We start from the raw sequence: 25,391 nt of genomic DNA, 5'->3' as shown, positions 1-25,391 counted from the left end.
GGGCTGTCATGTGCTTTTACTGAGGAGTGGCTTCCGTCTGGCCACTCTACCATAAAGAGCTGATTGGTGGAGTGCTGCGGAGATGGTTGTCCTCTGGAAGGTTCTCACATCTCCACAGAGGAACCCTGGAGCTCTGTCAGAGTGGCCATCGAGTTCTTGGTCACATCCCTGACCAAGGCCCTTCTCCCCCAATTGCTCAGTTTGGCCGGCCAGCTCTAGGAAGAGTCTTGGTGGTTCCAAACTTCTTCCATTTAAGAATGCTGGAAGCGCCTGTGTTCTTGGAGATTTTTTGGTACACTTCCCCAGATCTGTGCCTCGACACAATTCTGTCTCCGAGCTCTACGGACAATTCCTTCAACCTCATGGCTTGGTTTTTGCTCTGACATGCACTGTCAACTGTGGGACCGTATATAGACAGGTGTGTGCCTTTCCAAATCATGTCCCATCAATTGATTTTACCACAGGTGGTTGTAGAAACATGTCAAGGATGATCAATGGAAACAGGATGCACCTGAGCTCAATTTCGGAGTCTCATAGCAAAGGGTCTGAACACTTATGTAAGTACAGTATTTCTGTTATTTATCTTTAATAAAAACAACAACAACTTAAAAAAAGTTTTTGCTTTGCATTATAGGGTATTGTGTGTAGGTTGGTTAAAAAACTAAAAATGCACCTTTATTTAACTAGGCAAGTCAGTTGAGAACAAGTTCTTATTTACAATGACGGCCTTCACCGGCCAAGCTCGGACGACGCTGGGCCATTTGTGCGCCGCCCTATGGGACTCCCAATCACAGCCGGTTGTGATACAGTCTGGATTCGAACCAGGTGGTCTGTAGTGACGTCTCTAGCACTGAGATGCAGTGCCTTAGACCGCTGGTGCCACTTGGAAGCCCCAAGTGGTGAGAAAAAAACATATATTTAATCCACTTTAGAATAAGGCTGTAACGTAACAAAATGTGGGAAAAGTCCAGGGGTCTTTCCGAATGCACTGTATGAGAGAGAGAGAGGCTGTAAACACAGGATTGTTATTGCCTTGTTGCCATAGTTACCATAGATGCCATAGATGTATGACACCATACAGTACATAGAACAGCTAGAACAACTAAGGATGAAGACCGTGGTGTAAAGTACTTTTAAGTAAAAAATACTTTAAAGTACTACTTAAGTAGTTTTCTGGGGGTATCTGTACTTGACTTTACTATTTATATATTTTTTAACATTTTTACTTTTACTCCACTACATTCCTAAATAAAATAATGTTATTTTTACTCCATATGTCCCTTACAAAAATGTACCATGGTAATACACTGCTCAAAAAAATAAAGGGAACACTTAAACAACACAATGTAACTCCAAGTCAATCACACTTCTGTGAAATCAAACTGTCCACTTAGGAAGCAACACTGATTGACAATAAATTTCACATGCTGTTGTGCAAATGGAATAGACAAAAGGTGGAAATTATAGGCAATTAGCAAGACACCCCCAATAAAGGAGTGCTTCTGCAGGTGGTGACCCCAGACCACTTCTCAGTTCCTATGCTTCCTGGCTGGTGTTTTGGTCACTTTTGAATGCTGGCGGTGCTTTCACTCTAGTGGTAGCATGAAACGGAGTCTACAACCCACACAAGTGGCTCAGGTAGTGCAGCTCATCCAGGATGGCACATCAATGCGAGCTGTGGCAAGAAGGTTTGCTGTGTCTGTCAGCGTAGTGTCCAGAGCATGGAGGCGCTACCAGGAGACAGGCCAGTACATCAGGAGACGTGGAGGAGGCCGTAGGAGGGCAACAACCCAGCATCAGGACCGCTACCTCCGCCTTTGTGCAAGGAGGATTAGGAGGAGCACTGCCAGAGCCCTGCAAAATGACCTCCAGCATGCCACAAATGTGCATTTGTCTGCTCAAACGGTCAGAAACAGACTCCATGAGGGTGGTATGAGGGCCCGACGTCCACAGGTGGGGGTTGTGCTTACAGCCCAACACCGTGCAGGACGTTTGGCATTTGCCAGAGAACACCAAGATTGGCAAATTCGCCACTGGCGCCCTGTGCTCTTCACAGATGAAAGCAGGTTCACACTGAGCACATGTGACAGACGTGACAGAGTCTGGAGACGCCGTGGAGAACGTTCTGCTGCCTGAAACATCCTCCAGCATGACCGGTTTGGCGGTGGGTCAGTCATGGTGTGGGGTGGCATTTCTTTGGGGGGCCACACAGCCCTCCATGTGCTCGCCAGAGGTAGCCTGACTGCCATTAGGTACCGAGATGAGATCCTCAGACCCCTTGTGAGACCATATGCTGGTGCGGTTGGCCCTGGGTTCTTTCTAATGCAAGACAATGCTAGACCTCATGTGGCTGGAGTGTGTCAGCAGTTCCTGCAAGAGGAAGGCATTGATGCTATGGACTGGCCCGCCCGTTCCCCAGACCTGAAGCCAATTGAGCACATCTGGGACAACATGTCTCGCTCCATCCACCAACGCCACGTTGCACCACAGACTGTCCAGGAGTTGGCGGATGCTTTAGTCCAGGTCTGGGAGGAGATCCCTCAGGAAACCATCCGCCACCTCATCAGGAGCATGCCCAGGCGTTGTAGGGAGGTCATACAGGCACGTGGAGGCCACACACACTACTGAGCCTCATTTTGACTTCTTTTAAGGACATTACATCAAAGTTGGATCAGCCTGTAGTGTGGTTTTCCACTTTAATTTTGAGTGTGACTCCAAATCCAGACCTCCATGGGTTGATAAATTTGATTTCCATTGATAATTTTTGTGTGATTTTGTAGTCAGCACATTCAACTATGTAAAGAAAAAAGTATTTAATAAGAATGTTTCATTCATTCAGATCTAGGATGTGTTATTTTAGTGTTCCCTTTATTTTTTTGAGCAGTGTACAATGAAAAAAATATCATGTTTTTTTGTTCACCACCATAGCAGGAAAATACAATGGTATTTGCATTAGTACCATGGTATTTTCTTTCCATGGTAGTGACCCCAAAAAAATAACCATGGTAGTACAATAAAAATGGTTTTGTACTAACAGCATGTAGTGAAACATGAAAGCATGGCAGTTGTTTACAATATATTATTATGGTCTGTGTCCCACCGTTTTTCGGGTAAAGTGACCAGAAACGTAGTAATTTATGGTACTCACATAATGCAACATTGACTACTAACTCTGCAATGGAAAAGCATAGGCCTGGTACCCTCTTGAACCCCTTAAAACTCATAGTGAAAAACCACAACACACATGGTCTAGTCGTGTAGTGTACCCTCTTAAACCTTGGAATCTGGTGAGAAGAATGAATGCAGTCTAAAACCTTGAAGATTTAAAATAGTTAGTTTATCTGGTGCTTCTTTCTTACAGTAAATAAAGTTTTCAGTTGGCGCTCTCTCATTCAACAGACTTGGCTATTCTTGTACAATTCTAAATAGCCAACATGCTAAAAAACTATTTGTAAAAAGGTAATAATTATCATCTTATCTCATAGATACATTTTGATCATGTAATTCTCAACAAATCCCTAAAAACTCAAGTTACAATGTTTCCCTTTGTTTACACTCTGTATGAATGTTCCTTGGTCCTGTCGCCATGACTACGACAGGCTAGCTTGACTGGAGCTTTCTTTAGCTGCCGTTAGCTTCTATGCTAACAGGCTTTTATAAATTAATTAAATTATCAAAACATCATCAAAAATGACAAATTATATCATACATTCCGCTTAACTTGATGTTTCATATCCTATGCTTTATAACTTGCTCACAGTGATGATAATATTTCATTTATCTGGTGTCTCTCTCTTCAGTTGGCTCTCTCGTTCAATCGACTCACTGCCTAGGGAGGTTACCACGAGAGTGAGAGCGCATGAACCAACCACTAGACCTTGTGGCTCCCTCTGCTGGCCGAAAAAAGTGCAACACCCCTTGACTATAAAAACTGTAAAATATGACAAAATGCCAAAGATTAGGCGACCATATACACGACATGGCCAAAAGTATGTGGACACGTAGCTCGTAGAACATCTCATTCCAAAATCATGAGTATTAATATGGAGTTGGTCCATCTTTGCTGCTAAACAGCCTCCACTCTTCTGGGAAGGCTTTCCACTAGATGTTGGAACATTGCTGCGGGGACTTGCTTCTATTCAGCCACAAGAGCATTAGTGAGGCCTGGCTCGCAGTCGGCGTTCCAATTCATCCCAAAGGTGTTTGGTGGGGTTGAGGTCAAGGCTCTGTGCAGGCGAGTCAAGTTCTTCCACACCGATCTAGACAAACCATTTCTGTATAGACCTCGCTTTGTGCACGGGGCCATTGTCATGCTGAAACAGGAAAGGGCCTTCCCCAAACTGTTGCCACAAAGTTGGGAGCACAGAATCGTCTAGAATGTAATTGTATGCTGTAGCGTTAAGATTTCCCTTCACTGGAACTAAGAGTCCAAACCCGAACAATGAAAAACAGCCCCGGACCATTATTCCTCCTCTGACAAACTTTAGAAGGTTTTTATATAGAAGGTTTTTATATAGAAGGGCTTTATAAATACATTTGATTGATTGATTGATTGATTGATACAGTTGGCACTATGCATTCAGGCAGGTAACGTTTTCCTGGCATCTGCCAAACCCAGATTCGTCCTTCGGACTGCCAGATGGTGAAGCATGATTCATCACTCCATTTCATGAAGCTCCCGACAAACAGTTATTGTGCTGACGTTGCTTCCAGAGGCAGTTTGGAACTCGGTAGTGAGTGTTGCAACCGAGGACTACGCTACGCGCTTCAGCACTCGGCGGTCTCGTTCTGTAAGCTTGTGTGGCCTACCACTTCGCGGCTGAGCCTATGTTGCTCCGAGACGTTTAGAGAGAGGGAAAGGGGGAAGGGAGAGTGGGGACAGAGAGAGGGGGAGGGGGAGAGAGAGGGAAAGGGGATAGAGATGGGGGAGAGAGTGAAAGGGGATAGATACGGGGGAGAGAGGGAAAGGGGATCGAGACGGGGAGGGAAAGGGGGAGGGGAGAGAGGGAGGGGAGAGGAAGCGAAAGGGGGGAGGGGATAGAGGGCGTTGGAGAATCCAATAATTTAATCTGTTAAGTGATTGTGTGTTAAAGGTAGACTCAGCGATTTGACATAGATACAGAAAGTAAACAGAATAGTGGGTACATTTCTGCAACAACTAAGAGTGTTGAAGCACGAGGCTCAACTTCTTTACTGTTTTGATCCCCTGGCTACCAGCCTGTAACAGTGTGAACAGAACCCATGCACCTGCACAGATACGGGCTGTGTGAGAGTGAAGTCTTGCATCTTGCTCCTTTCAATATCTGCGGTGCTTCTCGTAGCAAAATATTGAAAGGATTATAGCTTTAATATAGCTTTAATTAATTGGCTAAAATAGCGTTATGATAATCCGAAGCAATAATCCCGATCGCTCCTGTTTTAAGCAAACAGATTAAGTCTGTGAGTGAGGCTGTGTGTTGGGCCAGCCATCATCAGCTGATGAGACTAATAAATTCTAGGCAGCTCACGAACACACAAACACACACACAGCCCACCTACCCCCTCCCTTCCTGCACACAGTCTATTATTTTGCATCCTCCCCCGCTCCATCCCGCCCTCTCCGTTGCTAAGGCCCTCCTCATCCACCCTGGTATCCAGGATACGGAGACACACTCAACATCCAGATTGGTTGCTCGCTGTAGGGAGGTGAATGTATGGTTGTGTGGCTCCAGGCGGACCCCGGCACCATTTTAGCATTAGAGAGAAAGAGAGAGACGGAGGGAGAGAGAGAGAGAGAGACGGAGGGAGAGAGAGAGAGAGAAAGAGAGAGACGGAGGGAGAGAGAGAGAGAGAAAGAGAGAGACGGAGAGAGGGAGAGAGAGAGAGAGAGAGAGAGACGGAGGGAGAGAGAGAGAGAGACGGAGGGAGAGAGAGAGAGAGGAGAGACAACATTGGCCTTGTCATTCTTTCTAATAAAGCTAATGTGATAAAAGAAAATGGCTGCCATGTTAGAGGGGAGCAAATAGCTGTGTAACGTAACGCAGCTACGGGGGAACGACAGAAGAGGATGGGGAGGAGAAAATCTACCTCACATCCTGAAGACGTAGAGAGTCAGAGAGGAAGAGAGAGGACGCGGAAACCAGAGGGAGAGAGAAGAGGGCAGTGCTCAGACACAGGCGGTGAGGCTTCGCGGTGAAGCGGTACGAGGGGAGAGTGGCGGAGAGGAGAGGAAGAGGGAGGCGGAAGACAGGCCGGCCGGGTAGTAGTGAAGGAGGAGAAGAAGAGGGGGAGAGAGACGGAGAGGGGGGAGGGGTGAGGGCCATGCCGGGGCCTATGTCATGGCTCGCGGCGGTGGCGCTCACCGTGCCCGGCAGCGTTTGGGCGTCCTCAACACCTTGCTACGCTGCAACCTCCACCGCGAGACTCAGAAGGTGGTGGTCTTCATGATCATGATGCTGCTCGTCATCATCAACGTAGTGCTCATGTTCCTCCTGGCTTTCCAGTAGACAGACACACCGACGACACACTCACACACTCATACACACACCATCAACCATGAAGAGAGAGAGGAGGAAGGAGGAAGATAGGGGGAGGAGAGAGGGAGGTGGAGATGCCCCTGGTGTGGATGGGAGCCTAGGATAAGAGGAGGTGATCACAGGTAAAGCAAACCGATGGATGATCTAGACTGGTGATGATGCTAAACCCAGCACCAACACAGTTCAGGGGTTATATGATAGGAACTGCTTAGCCCAGCACCAACACAGTTCAGGGGTTATATGATAGGAACTGCTTAGCCCAGCACCAACACAGTTCAGGGGTTATATGATAGGAACTGCTTAGCCCAGCACCAACACAGTTCAGGGGTTAAATGATAGGAACTGCTTAGCCCAGCACCAACACAGTTCAGGGGTTATATGATAGGAACTGCTTAGCCCAGTACCAACACAGTTCAGGGGTTATATGATAGGAACTGCTTAGCCCAGCACCAACACAGTTCAGGGGTTATATGATAGGAACTGCTTAGCCCAGCACCAACACAGTTCAGGGGTTATATGATAGGAACTGCTTAGCCCAGCACCAACACAGTTCAGGGGTTATATGATAGGAACTGCTTAGCCCAGCACCAACACAGTTCAGGGGTTATATGATAGGAATTGCTTAGCCCAGCACCAACACAGTTCAGGGGTTATATGATAGGAACTGCTTAGCCCAGCACCAACACAGTTCAGGGGTTATATGATAGGAACTGCTTAGCCCAGCACCAACACAGTTCAGGGGTTATATGATTGGAACTGCTTAGCCCAGCACCAACACAGTTCAGGGGTTAAATGATAGGAACTGCTTAGCCCAGCACCAACACAGTTCAGGGATTATATGATAGGAACTGCTTAGCCCAGCACCAACACAGTTCAGGGGTTATATGATAGGAACTGCTTAGCCCAGTACCAACACAGTTCAGGGGTTATATGATTGGAACTGCTTAGCCCAGTACCAACACAGTGTGGGGGTTATATGATAGGAACTGCTTAGCCCAGCACCAACACAGTTCAGGGGTTATATGATAGGAACTGCTTAGCCCAGCACCAACACAGTTCAGGGGTTATATGATAGGAACTGCTTAGCCCAGCACCAACACAGTTCAGGGGTTATATGATAGGAACTGCTTAACCCAGCACCAACACAGTTCAGGGGTTATATGATAGGAACTGCTTAGCCCAGCACCATGTGTGAGGGACAGGTTAGCTAGCTTGCACCATGGAGGTTGTTGACATCATGATCGATAGCAAATACTCTGCACTGTACGTGTTGTACATATCTGGTCCGTAGTTAAGTGTTTTTCTGTGTTGTGAATAGAAAGTGTTGGAGAAGAAGAACACATTGCAAACTGCTGGGGTGTGTTTTATTATTTGTGTACTGTTTGTATACTGTTTGTGTACTGTATGTGTACTGTATGTGTATTGTTTGTGTACTGTATGTGTACTGTTTGTATACTGTTTGTGTAGTGTATGTGGTTGGGTCTAGCATGTTAAGAATATGTGAGTTATTGCTTGAACGTTTAAAAAAATATATATATTTCACCTTTATTTAACCAGGTAGGCCAGTTGAGAACAAGTTCTCATTTACAACTGCGACCTGGCCAAGATAAAGCAAAGCAGTGCGACAAAAACAACACATAATTACACATAAACAAACGTACAGTCACTAACACAATAGAAAAATCTATGTACAGTGTGTGCAAATGTAGAAGAGTAGGGAGGTAAGGCAATAAATAGGCCATGGAGGCGCAATAATTACAATTTAGCATTAGCACTGGAGTGATAGATGTGCAGATGATGATGTGGAAGTAGAGATACTGGGGTGCAAAATAGCAAAAAGATAAATAACAATATGGGGATGAGGTAGTTTGGGTGTGCTATTTACAGATTGGCTGTGTACAGGTACAGTGATCGATCGGTAAGCTGCTCTGACAGCTAATGCTTAAAGTTAGAGACTCCAGCTTCAGTGATTTTTGCAATTCCAGTCATTGGCAGCAGAGAACTGGAGAAGGCGGTCAAAGGAAGTGTTGGCTTTGGGGATGACCAGTGAAATATACCTGCTGGAGCGCGTGCTACAGGTGGGTGTTGCTATTGTGACCAGTGAGCTGAGATAAGGCGGGGCTTTACCTAGCATAGACTTATAGATGACCTGGAGCCAGTTTGTTTGGCGACGAATATGTAGTGAGGGCCAGCCAACGAGAGCATACAGGTCGCAGTGGTCGGTAGTATATGGGGCTTTGGTGACAAAACGGATGGCACTGTAATAGACTGCATCCAGTTTGCTGAGTAGAGTGTTGGAGGATATTTTGTAAATTACATCGCCGAAGTCAAGGATCGGTAGGATAGTCAGTTTTACGAGGGGATGTTTGGCAGCATGAGTGAAGGATACTTTGTTTCGAAATAGGAGGCCAATTCTAGATTTAATTTTGGATTGGAGATGCTTAATGTGAGTCTGGAAGGAGATTTTACAGTCTAACCAGACACCTAGGTATTTGGAGTTGTCCACATATTCTAAGTCAGAACCGTCCAGAGTAATGATGTTAGTAGGGGCGGGAGGGTGCGGGCAGCAATCGGTTGAAGAGCATGCATTTCGTTTTACTTGCATTTAAAAGCAGTTGGAGGCCTCGGAAGGAGTGTTGTTTGGCATTGAAGCTCGTTTGGAAGTTTTAACACAGTGTCCAAAGAAGGGCCAGATGTATACAGAATGGTGTCGTCTGCTTAGAGGTGGATCAGAGAATCACCAGCCGCAAGAGCGATATCATTGATATATACAGAGAAAAGAGTCAGCTCGAGAATTGAACCCTGTGGCACCCCTATAGAGACTGCCAGAGGTCCGGACAACAGGCCCTCCGATTTGATACACTGAACTCTATCTGAGAAGTAGTTGGTGAACCAGGCGAGGCAGTCATTTGAGAAGCCAAGGCTATTGAGTCTGCCAATAAGAATGCGGTGATTGACAGAGTCGAAAGCATTGGCCAGGTCGATGAAGACGGCTGCACAGTACTGTCTTTTATCGATGGCGGTTATGATGTCGTTTAGGACCTTGAGCGTGGCTGCGGTGCACCCATGACCAGCTCGGAAACCAGATTGCATAGTGAAGAAGGTACTGTGGAATTCGAAATGGTCGGAAATTTGTTTGTTAACTTGGCTTTCAAAGATTTTAGTAAGTAATTTAGTTCTGTTACCTTTGCCTTGGGTACAGGAACAATGGTGGCCATCTTAAAGCATGTGGGGACATTAGACTGGGATAGGGAGAGATTGAATATGTCCGTAAACACACCAGCCAGCTGGTCCGCGTATGCTCTGAGGACGCGGCTAGGAATGCCGTCTGGGCCGGCAGCCTTGCGAGGGTAAACGCGTTTAAATGTCTTACTCACGTCGGCCACAGAGAAAGAGAGCCCACAGTCCTTGGTAGCGTGCCACGTTGGTGGCACTGTATTATCCTCAAAGCGGACAAAGAAGGTGTTTAGTTTATCTGGAAGCAAGACGTCGCAGTCCGTGACGTGGCTGGTTTTCTTTTTGTAGTCCGTGATTGTCTTGGAGCTTTGCCGTGAGAGGTGATGAGGCAGCTCAGGACAGGGACAGGTTTGATGCTGAGGCTGGCCCATGGGGTGATGAGAGGGGCAGTACCATGGCCCAGAGCAGTAGTACCATCATGGCCCAGAGCAGTAGTACCATGGCCCAGAGTAGTACCATGGCCCAGGGCAGTAGTACCGCGGCCCAGGGCAGTAATACCACGGCCCAGGGCTGTAGTACCGTGGCCCAGGGCAGTAATACCACGGCCCAGGGCTGTAGTACCGCGGCCCAGGGCAGTAATACCACGGCCCAGGGCTGTAGTACCGCGGCCCAGGGCAGTAGTACCGCGGCCCAGGGCAGTAGTACCGCGGCCCAGGGCAGTAGTACCGCGGCCCAGGGCAGTAGTACCGCGGCCCAGGGCAGTAGTACCGCGGCCCAGGGCAGTAGTACCGCGGCCCAGGGCAGTAGTACCGCGGCCCAGGGCAGTAGTACCGCGGCCCAGGGCAGTAGTACCACGGCCCAGGGCAGTAGTACCACGGCCCAGGGCTACTGATAAGGTGTCACACAGAGAGAAGTGCCCTGTTTACATGGCACTCACATTGGAGTGTGTGTGTATGTTTGGATTCTTCCTCTATTTTCCCTCTATACAAACTCATATCGATATTCCAGTACAGCTAATACTAGAATATTATGTCTTTAACCTGGTTCACGTGATGAATATCTACTGTCAGTGAAAGGAGATATTCTGGTGTTTAGTTGTATAATGATGGCAGGACCAGTAGAGGAAAGAATAGATTTGTGGGGGCATGTCGCCTAGCAACAGGGCCATAGTCCCCCTCACCGTGATGATGGATCTATAGCAGGGAGACATAGATCACCGTAGCCCACAGAATAGACATAGAAATAGACATATAGATCACCATAGCCCACAGAATAGACGTAGAAATAGACACATGGATCATATTATGATATCACTTAGCCTATGTTTGACAGTAGAGCTGGGCCTATGGAGAAAAATCTAGATCACGATAAATCGATGGAATTAATGCGATAACGATAAATTGAACAATAAGTTTAGAACATCAATATACACCACAGTTTTTAAAATTTACCCTTTTAACTAGTACTAGCCATCGATTTTCCCATTTAACAATAACACATATTAGTGTCATAACTGTCCTGTGAGGATCCAAATGGGTCAGATCAGGTTTGCAATTACTGACTTCAACCAGACCCCCTCTCACTCGCAGGAACTGGTGGGGGTTAACAACTCACGGTGCCCTGTTGTAAATCAAACATTCAGCTCTCCCTCTCCAATGTTCACCAGATGAATGTCTTTTGTTTCAACAGACCTTTTCCCGCTGAAACTCTTAACATGTTCTAAAGCGGATACTGGAACAATATGTCTAACACAGAACGTGGAGAATGGTCAGAGGCGATCTATAGAACACTAACGTCATTTTGTTTGTTATTTTGTGATGTCATTAAAAATGTTATGAAGGAAATACTGTACCTTGGAAAGTATATCCACTACATGGACGAAGATTCCATCCTATGCGTTGTGCACGTAATATGAAAATGATTAAAGTGTTTTTGTTAAGAGAGGGATATGATTTTAGGAGCCATAAGAGACTATTTTTTTTACATAAACTTTGAGTGACAAGTCACGCACCTGAGTGAGGTCAGAGACCTGAGCGTGTCAGTCTGACGGAACCGCCACTTTTGAACAGACTGTATAAAATTATGGGTTAAGAATTAACATACCAGACCAGATATACGTAGAGCTGCAGCTACACGTTAAAAGTAGTCTGAACTCTGAATATCAACACGAGGTAGAGACGATAAACTCACCTCTCTGACAATCACTGGTACGGCTAATTTGCTGTCCTAAGTAAAGTATCTCGAAAAGTGAATTTAAGTGGGACCATTCTACTACTCTTCTCAAACCACCATATTACGCTACTCTCATCACCCCACTGGGAACCATCGACACAGCTGGCTAGCGTATTTTCAAAGAGGTATCTTCCAGAGCGAAAGGAAGGAAAAGCAACTCTGTAGTTCTGTTCAGGACTACACGACAAGTCACCGGATACCGGACAACTACAGAGATGAACAACAGAAGACTTGTTGGAACCCTTTTGGACAATCATAGCCTTACAAGTGTGCCGAGAAAAGGCCCAAACCCCCTTTCCAAGGCTGCCCATTTCCGAGAGAGATGCACGGCTAAACAAGGCATCTCACGTAAATACATTCATGATTTCTTACTCCAAGCGGGCGGCGGTTCGTGTGCAAAGTATAGGAGTACTATTAGTGAGAGTAGTTTCTAAATGTACCAACGTTGTGTCTCTGTCCCTCTCTCTCTCTCTCTCGCCCTCTCCGTGTCTTTTGTAACAAGCAGCTATATTGTTGTCAGTCTGCTAGGGACCTGTTTTTAACGTATTAAGTGTGTATGTTTATCCTGTGTTACCCTTTAATTAGCTAGTAAATAAATAATTGAACCAATTTGTATAGTACTGAATTATAAGTAAGGCTCAGATTTGTGCAGATGCAAGAAGGTTACGACTGTTCAGAATGATGATATGATACGAGGTTATGATTAATAAGTTGACTGTTTATAGATGTGATAGGTTAACACCTTTTAGAGTTTAATTCAGGAGATGGTAACTCTTTAAAGAACCGCTCTCGTGGTGCCCCACATCCTAATGAGTTAATCGTTACATGATTAATTTAATCGAGTAAGAATTAAACAGAATTAGTTTATAAGATAAATAACAGTCTTCAGATTAATGTAAAAGTCAAGTCACGACATTAGCAAACTTATTTCATTACAGACTTCACATTTCTCTGGTATAGGCTACTACGATATCAACAAAATGTCTGTGATGTATGGTCGATGTTGATCATTTTCAGTTTATCGTCCCAGCTATACTCAACCGTATAAAGGCTTAGTATATTAAGAATAGGAGCTTATGCTAGAGGAGTTACGTTATTACTAGTTAGTTAGTTGTGGCTTTTGAGCAAGAATAAAATAATTACTTCTGTTCTGTCCAGGGGATGTGCTGGTATATCACGCTGCCTCACACTACAGAAACAGGAGATAGACTAGTGTCCTATCCAGTGGGTACACTGGTACATCAAGCTGCCTCATGCAACAGTAACAGGAGATAGACTAGTGTCCTGTCCAGGGGGTGTGCTGGTACTTCACGCTGCCTCACACTACAGAAACAGGAAATAGGCTCCTGCTTTATGGGCCATTCGGACAAGGCGTACTACTATAATGCCAGCATGATGTTGACGCAGTAGTTTGTATGCCTGTGTGTACATGTACAGTTGAAGTCAGAAGTTTACATACACTAAGTTGACTGACAGCTTGGAAAATTCCAGAAAATTATGTCATGGCTTTTGAAGCTTCTGATAGGCTAATTGACATCATTTGAGTCAATTGGAGGTGTACCTGTGGATGTATTTCAAGGCCTACCTTAAAACTCAGTGCCTCTTTGCTTGCCATCATGGGAAATTCAAAAGAAATCAGCCAAGACCTCAGAAAAAAATTGTAGACCTCCACAAGTCTGCTTCATCCTTGGGAGCAATTTCCAAAAGCCTGAAGGTACCACGTTCATCTGTACAAACAATAGTACGCAAGTATAAACACCATGGGACCACGCACCCGTCATACCGCTCAGGAAGGAGACACGTTCTAGAGATGAACGTACTTTGGTGCAAAAAGTGCAAATCAATCCCAGAACAACAGCAAAGGACCTTGTGAATGTGCTGGAGGAAACGGTACAAATGTATCTATGTTCACAGTAAAACGAGTCCTATATCGACATAACCTGAAAGGAAGCTCAGTAAGGAAGAAGCCATTGCACCAAACCGCCATAAAAAAGCCAGACTACAGTTTGCAACTGCACATTGAGTCAAAGATGGTACTTTTTGGAGAAATGTCCTCTGGTCTGATGAAACAAAAATAGAACTGTTTGGCCATAATGACCATCGTTATGTTGGAGGAAAAAGGGGGAGGCTTGCAAGCCGAAGAACACCATCCCAACTGTGAAGCACAGGGGTGGCAGCATCATATTGTGCGGGTGCTTTGCAGCAGGAGGGACTGGGGCATTTCACAAAATAGATGGCAACATAAGGAAAGAAAATGATGTGGATATATTGAAGCAACATCTCAAGACATCAGTCAGGAAGTTAAAGCTTGGTCGCAAATGGGTCTTCCAAATGGACAATGACCCCAAGCATACTTCCAAAGTTGTGGAAAATGGCTTAAGAACAACAAAGTCAAGGTATTGGAGTGGCCATCACAAAGCCCTGACCTCAATCCTATAGAACATTTGTGGGCAGAACTGAAAAAGTGTGTGTGTGAGAAAGGAGGCCTACAAACCTGACTCAGTTACACCTGCTTTGTCAGGAGGAATGGGCCAAAATTCACCCAACTTATTGTGGGAAGCTTGTAGAAGGCTACCCGAAACGTTTGACCCAAGTTAAACAATTTAAAGGCAATGCTACCAAATACTAATTGAGTGTATGTAAACTTCTGACCCACTGGGAATGTGATGAAATAAATAAAAGCTGAAATAAATAATTCTCTCTACTATTATTCTGACATTTCACATTCTTAAAAAAAATGGTAATCCTGACTGACCTAAAATGGGTAATTCTTACTAGGATTAAATGTCAGGAATTGTGAAAAACTGAGTTTACATGTATTTGGCTAAGGTGTATGTAAACTTCGACTTCAACTGTACGTGTGTGTATGTGACAATGTGAAATATGATGACTGTAGTACATTTATCAGGCTCTTTAGCTCTCTCTTGCTCTCTCTCTCATTCTCTCTCTTATCTCCACATTGATCTCTGTCAAGCCCCTCTCAGTCTCAGTGGCTTGGCTCAACAGAATCAATGCTTTCCACTCAGAACCTGACCCAGTTAGCTTAGCTAACGCAGTAGCGGAAAGATGATTATGTTGTGTCTGTGCTAAAATGTCGCCTACAGAGTAGAAACATTGTTGTTACAAAGTCATCATTTCTGGGTTGAAACGACATTGTAAACATTGTACTCCTTGTCTGTGGTGAATAGTAGTCATGTTTCAGAGTGATGCGTTGTAGTTTAGTGATACTGTACAGCCCTATTACATCATACAGTAAATCATGCATGTCTCTACTCTATCAGTCACTCTGCTTTCCTGTGAGGTTATTTATAAACTGGTTTTACAAAGTCATCCATTTAAAAAAAAAAAAACATTTCAACCTTTTTTTAACTAGGCAAGTCAGTTAAGAACAAATTCTTATTTTCAATGACGGCCTAGGAACAGTGGGTTAACTGCCTTGTTCAGGGGCAGAACGACAGATTTGTACCTTGTCAGCTCGGGGATTCGAACTTGCAACCTTTCGGTTACTAGCCCAACGCTCTAACCACTAGGCTACCCTGCCGCTGGATGAATAACGTCCAGAGGATTTCCAGACCACCTGACCAGGGAAACCTCCAGGGCCCCTAGGTAGCCCATAACTAGAGTTTTTCCTGATCAGAATTGTTTAAAAAGTTTAGAAACCTTGTTTACCTTGTATTACAATGTTGTCAATTTTTTATTATGTCACTATGAAATCCTCCCATACTGACCTGTGCTGTCCCGTCTCTCTCTGTCTGTCTGTCTGTCTGTCTGTCTGTCTGTCTGTCTGTCTGTCTGTCTGTCTGTCTGTCTGTCTGTCTGTCTGTCTGTCTGTCTGTCTGTCTGTCTGTCTGTCTGTCTGTCTGTCTGTCTGTCTGTCTGTCTGTCTGTCTGTCTGTCTGTCTGTCTGTCTGTCCCTGTATGTCTGTCCCTCCCCAGCTGATTAGTGATGGCAGCTGTGTGTACGCCGAGGCCCTGTGGGACCATGTCACTATGGACGACCAGGAGCTGGGCTTCAAGGCGGGGGATGTCATCGAGGTAGTTGATGCCACCAACAAAGAGTGGTGGTGGGGACGCATCCTGGACAGTGAGGGCTGGTTCCCAGCCAGCTTCGTCCGGGTAAGAAACTAACTCTACATCTCTGTCTGTCTCTCTCTCTCTGTCTCTCTCTCTCTCTCTCTCTCTCTCTCTCTCTCTCTCTCTCTCTCTCTCTCTCTCTCTCTGTCTCTCTCTCTCTCTCTGTCTCTGTCTCTCTCTGTCTCTCTCTCTCTCAGGAACTGAGGACAACAGAAATGAACTACTCTCTCTTACTTATCTTTGATATATATTATTATTGCTAGGGTTGTAAGTGCTGCAGTTGTCCCCCCAAAAAAATTCTGCATCTAAACTTTAGTGATCTGTTACTGAGGGTATTCTATAACAACAGCACCTTTCTCCCTGGTCCCTGTAGTTACGTGTGAACCAGGATGAGCCTATGGAGGAGTACCTAGCCCAGCTGGAGGAGGCTGGGGCTGGGGAGAATGACCGGCCAGGGGTGGGTCTGTTTCTGGGACCAGGCCTGCCTTGTAAGGAACAGATGAGGACGAATGTCATCAATGAGATCATGATCACAGAGAGAGACTACATCAAACACCTCAAAGACATCTGTGAGGTAGGTACAGCTCAGTTCAGACTACAGCGTCTCAGTTCAGACTACAGCGTCTCAGTTCAGACTACAGCGTCTCAGTTCAGACTACAGCCTCTCAGTTCAGACTACAGCCTCTCAGTTCAGACTACAGCCTCTCAATTCAGACTACATCCTCTCAGTTCAGACTACAGCCTCTCAGTTCAGACTACAGCCTCTCAGTTCAGACTACAGCCTCTCAGTTCAGACTACAGCCTCTCAGTTCAGACTACAGCCTCTCAGTTCAGACTACAGCATCTCAGTTCAGACTACAGCATCTCAACTTTCAACCTGATTATTTCTAGGAATTCTTAACATATTTGACGGAGTAAAATCAGGTATACCTCTGTATAATTTACTACATGGGTCTACTGTTCCTCTCAGGGTTTCATCAAGCAGTGCCGTAAGAGGATAGACATGTTCACAGAGGAGCAACTGCTGTGTATCTTCGGGAACATCGAGGACATCTACCGCTTCCAGAAAAAGTTCCTGAAAGGTCTGGAGAAGAGGTTCAACAAGGAGCAGCCGCACCTCAGCGAGATCGGATCCTGCTTCCTGGAACACGTGAGTACTGTTCAACACACTGTGACACTGACTTCACCTGACCTGTGTCATATGACCTGCATAACGCTATGTAACGCTGTCAGAAACATGACATTTTATTTATTTTATTTTATTTCACCTTTATTTAACCAGGTAGGCTAGTTGAGAACAAGTTCTCATTTACAACTGCGACCTGGCCAAGATAAAGCAAAGCAGTGCGACACAAACAACAACACAGAGTTACACATGGAATAAACAAACATACAGTCAATAATACAATAGTGAAAGTCTATATACAGTGAGTGCAAATGAGGTAGGATAAGGGAGGTGAGGCAATAAATAGGCCATAGTGGCGAAATTAAACACTGGGGTGAAAGAAACCACAGCTGGTTTCTTCATGCATCGCGCCGACAGAAACAAACATCTTTCTGGTAAGAAGAGGGGCGGGGGGGTATGCCTTATGATTAACGAGACGTGGTGTGATCATCATAACAACACACAGGAACTCAAGTCATTCTGTTCACCTGATCTAGAACTCCTCACAATCAAATGTCGACCGCATTATCTACCAAGGGAATTCTCTTCAATCATAATCACAGCCGTATATATTCCCCCCCAAGCAGACACATCGATGGCCCTGAACGAACTTTATCTGACTCTTTGTAAACTGGAAACCACACACCCTGAGGCTGCATTCATCGTAGCTGGGGATTTTAACAAGGCTAATCTAAAAACAAAACTCCCTAAATTCTATCAGCATATCGATTGTGCTACCAGGGCTGGAAAAACCCTAGATCATTGTTATACTAATTTCCGCGACGCATATAAGGCCCTCCCCCGCCCCCCTTTCGGAAAAGCTGACCACGACTCCATTTTGTTGATTCCAGCCTACAAACAGAAACTAAAACAACAAGCTCCCGCGCTCAGGTCTGTTCAACGCTGGTCCGACCAATCTGAATCCACGCTTCAAGACTGCTTCGATCACGCGGATTGGAATATGTTCCGCATTGCGTCCAACAACAATATTGACGAATATGCTGATTCGGTGAGCGAGTTCATTAGGAAGTGCATTGACGATGTCGTACCCACAGCAACGATTAAAACATTCCCAAACCAGAAACCGTGGATTGACGGCAGCATTCGCGTGAAACTGAAAGCGCGAACCACTGCTTTTAACCAGGGCAAGGTGACCGGAAGCATGACCGAATACAAACAGTGTAGCTATTCTCTCCGCAAGGCAATCAAACAGGCTAAGTCCCAGTACAGAGACAAAATCGAGTCGCAATTCAACAGCTCAGACACAAGAGGTATGTGGCAGGGTCTACAGTCAATCACGGATTACAAAAAGAAAACCAGCCCCGTCGCGGACCAGGATGTCTTGCTCCCAGACAGGCTAAACAACTTTTTTGCCCGCTTTGAGGACAATACAGTGCCACTGACACGGCCCCCTACCAAAACCTGCGGGCTCTCCTTCACTGCAGCCGAGGTGAGTAAAACATTTAAACGTGTTAACCCTCGCAAGGCTGCAGGCCCAGACGGCATTCCCAGCCGCGTCCTCAGAGCATGCGCAGACCAGCTGGCTGGTGTGTTTACGGACATATTCAATCAATCCTTATCCCAGTCTGCTGTTCCCACATGCTTCAAGAGGGCCACCATTGTTCCTGTTCCCAAGAAAGCTAAGGTAACTGAGCTAAACGACTACCGCCCCGTAGCACTCACTTCCGTCATCATGAAGTGCTTTGAGAGACTAGTCAAGGACCATATCACCTCCACCCTACCGGACACCCTAGACCCACTCCAATTTGCTTACCGACCCAATAGGTCCACAGACGACGCAATCGCAACCACACTGCACACTGCCCTAACCCATCTGGACAAGAGGAATACCCATGTGAGAATGCTGTTCATCGATTACAGCTCAGCATTTAACACCATAGTACCCTCCAAACTCGTCATCAAGCTCGAGACCCTGGGTCTCGACCCCGCCCTGTGCAACTGGGTCCTGGACTTCCTGACGGGCCGCCCCCAGGTGGTGAGGGTAGGTAACAACATCTCCACCCCGCTGATCCTCAACACTGGGGCCCCACAAGGGTGCGTTCTGAGCCCTCTCCTGTACTCCCTGTTCACCCACGACTGCGTGGCCATGCACGCCTCCAACTCAATCATCAAGTTTGCGGATGACACTACAGTGGTAGGCTTGATTACCAACAACGACGAGACGGCCTACAGGGAGGAGGTGAGGGCCCTCGGAGTGTGGTGTCAGGAAAATAACCTCACACTCAACGTCAACAAAACAAAGGAGATGATTGTGGACTTCAGGAAACAGCAGAGGGAGCACCCCCCTATCCACATCGACGGGTCAGTAGTGGAGAAGGTGGAAAGTTTTAAGTTCCTCGGTGTACACATCACGGACAAACTGAATTGGTCCACCCACACAGACAGCGTTGTGAAGAAGGCGCAGCAGCGCCTCTTCAACCTCAGGAGGCTGAAGAAATTCGGCTTGTCACCAAAAGCACTCACAAACTTCTACAGATGCACAATCGAGAGCATCCTGTCGGGCTGTATCACCGCCTGGTACGGCAACTGCTCCGCCCACAACCGTAAGGCTCTCCAGAGGGTAGTGAGGTCTGCAGAACGCACCACCGGGGGCAAACTACCTGCCCTCCAGGACACCTACACCACCCGATGTCACAGGAAGGCCATAAAGATCATCAAGGACAACAACCACCCAAGCCACTGCCTGTTCACCCCGCTATCATCCAGAAGGCGAGGTCAGTACAGGTGCATCAAAGCAGGGACCGAGAGACTGAAAAACAGCTTCTATCTCAAGGCCATCAGACTGTTAAACAGCCACCACTAACATTTAGCGGCCGCTGCCAACATACTGACTCAACTCCAGCCACTTTAAAAATGGGAATTGATGGAAATTATGTAAAAATGTCACCATTTCAAACCGCCATGTTAACGCTTCCTGTCTCCTCCTCTCCCTCGTCAGCAAACAGACTTCCAGATCTACTCAGAGTACTGTAACAACCACCCCAACGCCTGTGTGCAGTTGTCCCGGCGGATGAAGACCAACAAGTACGTGTTCTTCTTCGAGGCTTGTCGTCTGCTGCAGAAGATGATTGACATCTCGCTGGATGGCTTCCTGCTCACGCCCGTCCAGAAGATCTGCAAGTATCCTCTGCAGCTGGCCGAGCTACTGAAATACACCAACCCCCAGCACAGGTACTGTAAACCAGCACACACATTCTACTGTACAGTCTAATCTACACCTAATTCGCTTACAGCAGCGGTATTGACACTGATAGTATATTTAGTTATTCTCAGATTGTAAATTGGCAGCCAATATTAGTGACTTTTATATTAAACAAAGCTTTTATAAGATCCAGTGTGATGTGAGAGAGAAAGGAAGTAGAGATAGAGTCTAACGTGGTCATCTGTTCTGGGATCAGGGACTATAAGGACGTGGAGGCTGCCTTGAACGCCATGAAGAACGTGGCCAGGCTGATCAACGAGAGGAAGCGGCGCCTGGAGAACATCGACAAGATCGCCCAATGGCAGCGCTCCATAGAGGACTGGGAGGTGAGGAACAGTGCATCATGGGTCATGGAACAGAATCCATGACTAGGGGTCAGGTTTTCTGACCAGGTGACTTGATCTGGAAACAAAGCCTGAAGTCAGGACCAACTCCGGGCCCTTGCTATACAATACACATCTGTTGGCTGAACAATCTCAACATCTCATGCCCCCGTATCTCTGCAGGCTCTAACATATATTTCTTGTTTGGCTTTGAACATGGTCAGGGAGAAGATATCCTCAGTAAAAGTTCAGATCTGATCTTCTCTGGGGAGCTGACGAAGATCTCCCAGCCTCAGGCCAAGAGCCAGCAGCGCATGTTCTTCCTCTTCGACCACCAGGTGGTCTACTGCAAAAAGGTGAGCAACGCGGTTAAAAACTCCAACCCTTCCCTGACCACGTACGCCTTATCCCTCTAGTACCTCCTGTGCAGGGACATGCTGTACTGTTAGGGTTAGTAACAGTTCCCTGTATCCCTCTAGGACCTCCTGCACAGGGATATGCTGTACTGTAAGGGTTAGTAACAGTTCCCTGTATCCCTCTAGTACCTCCTGCACAGGGACATGCTGTACTGTAAGGGTTAGTAACAGTTCCCTGTATCCCTCTAGTACCTCCTGCACACGGACATGCTGTACTGTAAGGGTTAGTAACAGTTCCCTGTATCCCTCTAGGACCTCCTGCACAGGGATATGCTGTACTGTTAGGGTTAGTAACAGTTCCCTGTATCCCTCTAGGACCTCCTGCACAGGGACATGCTGTACTGTTAGGGTTGGTGTGGTATATCTATGGTTCTTACAGGACCTCCTGCGCAGGGACATGCTGTACTATAAGGGTTAGTAACATTAGTATAGAACAGAGGTACGGTGTTCTAGTAGTATAATATTGTATCTGTATGGTTCTTACAGGACCTCCTGCGCAGGGACATGCTGTACTATAAGGGTCGTATGGACATGGACCAGATGGAGGTGGTGGATGTGGAGGATGGGAAGGAGAAGGACTTCAACGTGTCGGTGAAGAACGCTCTGAAGCTGCGCTCGCTGGCGGGGGACGAGGTCCACCTGCTGTGTGCCAAGAAGCCTGAGCAGAAACAACGCTGGCTCCGAGCCTTCCAGGACGAGAGGAGGCAGGTGCAGCACGACCGCGAGACAGGTGAGGCGCCGCCCCGTTACGTTAGGGATAACTGTCAGTTAACCGTCTCTGTCATGATTGTACGTCTCCGTTTGACAAAGGTATGTGATGAGCTGCCGACCTGTGTTATTGCTAGTCAGCTTAAAGCCACTGGCTGTGTTTCCTTTCCTGTTAGTCCAATGCGAGTTTGGACCTCCTGTCTCTCTAATGCTGCAGTAATAGTTGAAACAGCTGTTGGCGCTGTGGTCAGAGAACCAGGAAGAGAAGGGTATGCTAATGGCTCAGCGTGTCATTGTTCCCTCCGATAAACAGGCAAAAGGCCCATCAATCCATCTCAGCTGCCCCCTTCGCTTCTCTGCCGTAGTCTCAGGGTTTTGTCTGGGATCTGTGCATGTGTGGAGGGTTCTGGTTGGGAATTCAGTGGGCTCTTGCTCTGAGTCTGTCTGCCTTCCTAACCCGGATCCAGTCAGGTCCCCCTGGAAAACACAGCATATGGATGTTACTGAAACTTTCTCACCCAACAATCTGGCCTTGTGTTATTCTGTTCACTCTGAAAAGCTGGGTATTGATGGGTGGCACTGGCATAATGAATCTGTGATATCCACAATGACCTATGACCTATGTGGTTTCTACCTCCAGGATTCTCTATCACTGAGGTCCAGAAGAAACAGGCCATGCTCAACGCCTGCAAAAGCCATCCAGCTGGGAAACCCAAAGGTATGTCTGGGTAATGTAGTCCTTAGAGGGTTATACTGAAAATGGGTGCATGGCAGGAAAACTCAATTTCCCTTTGGGAGTTTTAGATTTGGCTGTGTGGATGGGTATGTGTAGTGTTGTTGATTTTTTAAATAAGCTTAGATAACATGTTTGGCTATGTTTATACACATTTAGTTTGTAATAATATTATCAATATAATATTCATATGAGCCTCTTTAGATTGAAATGCACTCGTAATCCCCCCCATCTACAGTACCAGTCAGAGTGTACAAAGCTGTCATCAAGGCAAAGGGTACTAACCCCCTTCTGTTCTCCTCTCCCCAGTGGTGACCCTTATATTACTAACCCCCCTTCTGTTCTCCTCTCCCCAGCGGTGACCCTTATATTACTAACCCCCCTTCTGTTCTCCTCTCCCCAGCGGTGACCCTTATATTACTAACCCCCCTTCTGTTCTCCTCTCCCCAGCGGTGACCCTTATATTACTAACCCCCCTTCTGTTCTCCTCTCCCCAGCGATGACCCTTATATTACTAACCCCCCTTCTGTTCTCCTCTCCCCAGCGATGACCCTTATATTACTAACCCCCCTTCTGTTCTCCTCTCCCCAGCGATGACCCTTATATTACTAACCCCCCTTCTGTTCTCCTCTCCCCAGCGGTGACCCTTATATTACTAACCCCCCTTCTGTTCTCCTCTCCCCAGCGGTGACCCTTATATTACTAACCCCCCTTCTGTTCTCCTCTCCCCAGCGATGACCCTTATATTACTAACCCCCTTCTGTTCTCCTTTCCCCAGCGATGACCCTTATATTACTAACCCCCTTCTGTTCTCCTCTCCCCAGCGGTGACCCTTATATTACTAACCCCCCTTCTGTTCTCCTCTCCCCAGCGGTGACCCTTATATTACTAACCCCCCTTCTGTTCTCCTCTCCCCAGCGGTGACCCTTATATTACTAACCCCCCTTCTGTTCTCCTCTCCCCAGCGGTGACCCTTATATTACTAACCCCCTTCTGTTCTCCTCTCCCCAGCGGTGACCCTTATATTACTAACCCCCCTTCTGTTCTCCTCTCCCCAGCGGTGACCCTTATATTACTAACCCCCCTTCTGTTCTCCTCTCCCCAGCGGTGACCCTTATATTACTAACCCCCCTTCTGTTCTCCTCTCCCCAGCGGTGACCCTTATATTACTAACCCCCCTTCTGTTCTCCTCTCCCCAGCGGTGACCCTTATATTACTAACCCCCCTTCTGTTCTCCTCTCCCCAGCGGTGACCCTTATATTACTAACCCCCCTTCTGTTCTCCTCTCCCCAGCGGTGACCCTTATATTACTAACCCCCCTTCTGTTCTCCTCTCCCCAGCGGTGACCCTTATATTACTAACCCCCTTCTGTTCTCCTCTCCCCAGCGGTGACCCTTATATTACTAACCCCCCTTCTGTTCTCCTCTCCCCAGCGGTGACCCTTATATTACTAACCCCCCTTCTGTTCTCCTCTCCCCAGCGGTGACCCTTATATTACTAACCCCCCTTCTGTTCTCCTCTCCCCAGCGGTGACCCTTATATTACTAACCCCCCTTCTGTTCTCCTCTCCCCAGCGGTGACCCTTATATTACTAACCCCCCTTCTGTTCTCCTCTCCCCAGCGGTGACCCTTATATTACTAACCCCCCTTCTGTTCTCCTCTCCCCAGCGGTGACCCTTATATTACTAACCCCCCTTCTGTTCTCCTCTCCCCAGCGATGACCCTTATATTACTAACCCCCCTTCTGTTCTCCTCTCCCCAGCGGTGACCCTTATATTACTAACCCCCCTTCTGTTCTCCTCTCCCCAGCGGTGACCCTTATATTACTAACCCCCCTTCTGTTCTCCTCTCCCCAGTGGTGACCCGGCCCTATTGTGACTTCCTGCTCCGTCAGAAGCAGCCGTCTCTGCCCAGCAGCGTACCCCAGCAGCAGGTCTTCATGCTGGCTGAGCCCAAACGCAAGGCAACCACCTTCTGGCAAAACATCGGCAGACTGACGCCTTTCAAGAAGTGAAACGCCAAAGGAGAGGAGAGCTCTCTGCTCGTGCCTGAACTTAACTTTTTATGCCAGATGCTCTTTTTTTATATATACATAATCCTATCCTAATTGATATACTGATATCGTGAAAGATTATTATGATATATTTTTTTCTTTGAGAAAGCACTTTATAGGCTGGTTACAATTAGACTTGGGAATGGTTCTTCCGGACAGTGTGTGTGTGTATATACATTGGGCGACCGTTACTAGGACTATTATACCTGCTACTGCAACCAACAACCGATTGGTTCCACTACTGCTGCGTGATCATGTGACTGCCAGTGAGGCTCCTCTTTATGAAAGACGTTGACTGGCGACAACAAAATGTTATTTTTTCCCCCCCCCAGTGTTTATGTTTTCCCACAAACTGTTCACAGTGACAGAAACATGTTTCTTTCTGGGAAAAAAGGTGAAAAATTGTGATAAAGGTTTATTGTACTTCTCTGTGTACAAAGATGTTTTCCTGATTTATTTTAATAATTTAATAAGAGTCGATAGTTCACACGCCTTACCTTTGAACTTTCCCAAACTCGGTCCTCTGGACCCCAAGGAGTGCACATGTTGGTTTTTTGCCATAACACTACACAGCTGATTCAAATGATTAAAGCTTGATGATTATCTGAATCAGTTGTGTAGTGCTAGGGCAAAACACTAAACATGTACCCCTTGAGGACTGAGTTTTGGGAAACCCTGCCTTACCCTGCGAGTAATTAACTTCTTTATAGAAGTGCCATCTGAAGAGTGTACGGATGCTTTGAAACACAGCATGAAGAGTACTGTTTTACCT

The 25,391-nt window shown here is 46.5% G+C and overlaps 1 protein-coding gene across 4 annotated transcripts in view; it reads left to right on the top strand.

Moving 5' to 3' along the window:
* The window catches only part of LOC139531506 (rho guanine nucleotide exchange factor 4-like), a 90,765-nt gene extending 65,707 nt beyond the window's left edge, over positions 1-25,058 (top strand). For 3 of the 4 annotated variants that reach the window (XM_071328002.1, XM_071328004.1, XM_071328005.1), the window contains 9 exons: positions 15,861-16,040; positions 16,372-16,572; positions 16,969-17,148; positions 20,123-20,355; positions 20,583-20,712; positions 20,934-21,065; positions 21,612-21,855; positions 22,474-22,551; positions 24,423-25,058. In XM_071328002.1, the coding sequence (XP_071184103.1) occupies positions 15,861-16,040; positions 16,372-16,572; positions 16,969-17,148; positions 20,123-20,355; positions 20,583-20,712; positions 20,934-21,065; positions 21,612-21,855; positions 22,474-22,551; positions 24,423-24,580 (1,536 nt within the window). In that variant the 3' untranslated portion in view covers positions 24,581-25,058. Of the gene's footprint in view, positions 1-6,300; positions 6,638-15,860; positions 16,041-16,371; positions 16,573-16,968; positions 17,149-20,122; positions 20,356-20,582; positions 20,713-20,933; positions 21,066-21,611; positions 21,856-22,473; positions 22,552-24,422 lie in introns of those variants that run through there. The other variant, XM_071328006.1, reaches the window with a different exon arrangement.
* The last annotated feature ends 333 nt before the right edge of the window (positions 25,059-25,391 follow it).

This window comes from Salvelinus alpinus, chromosome 10 (genome assembly GCF_045679555.1).
Source record: "Salvelinus alpinus chromosome 10, SLU_Salpinus.1, whole genome shotgun sequence".
Classification (NCBI taxonomy): Eukaryota; Metazoa; Chordata; class Actinopteri; order Salmoniformes; family Salmonidae; genus Salvelinus; species Salvelinus alpinus.
The sequence above is the reverse complement of the archived record's forward strand: the minus strand, read 5'-3'. Positions and strand labels throughout refer to the sequence as shown.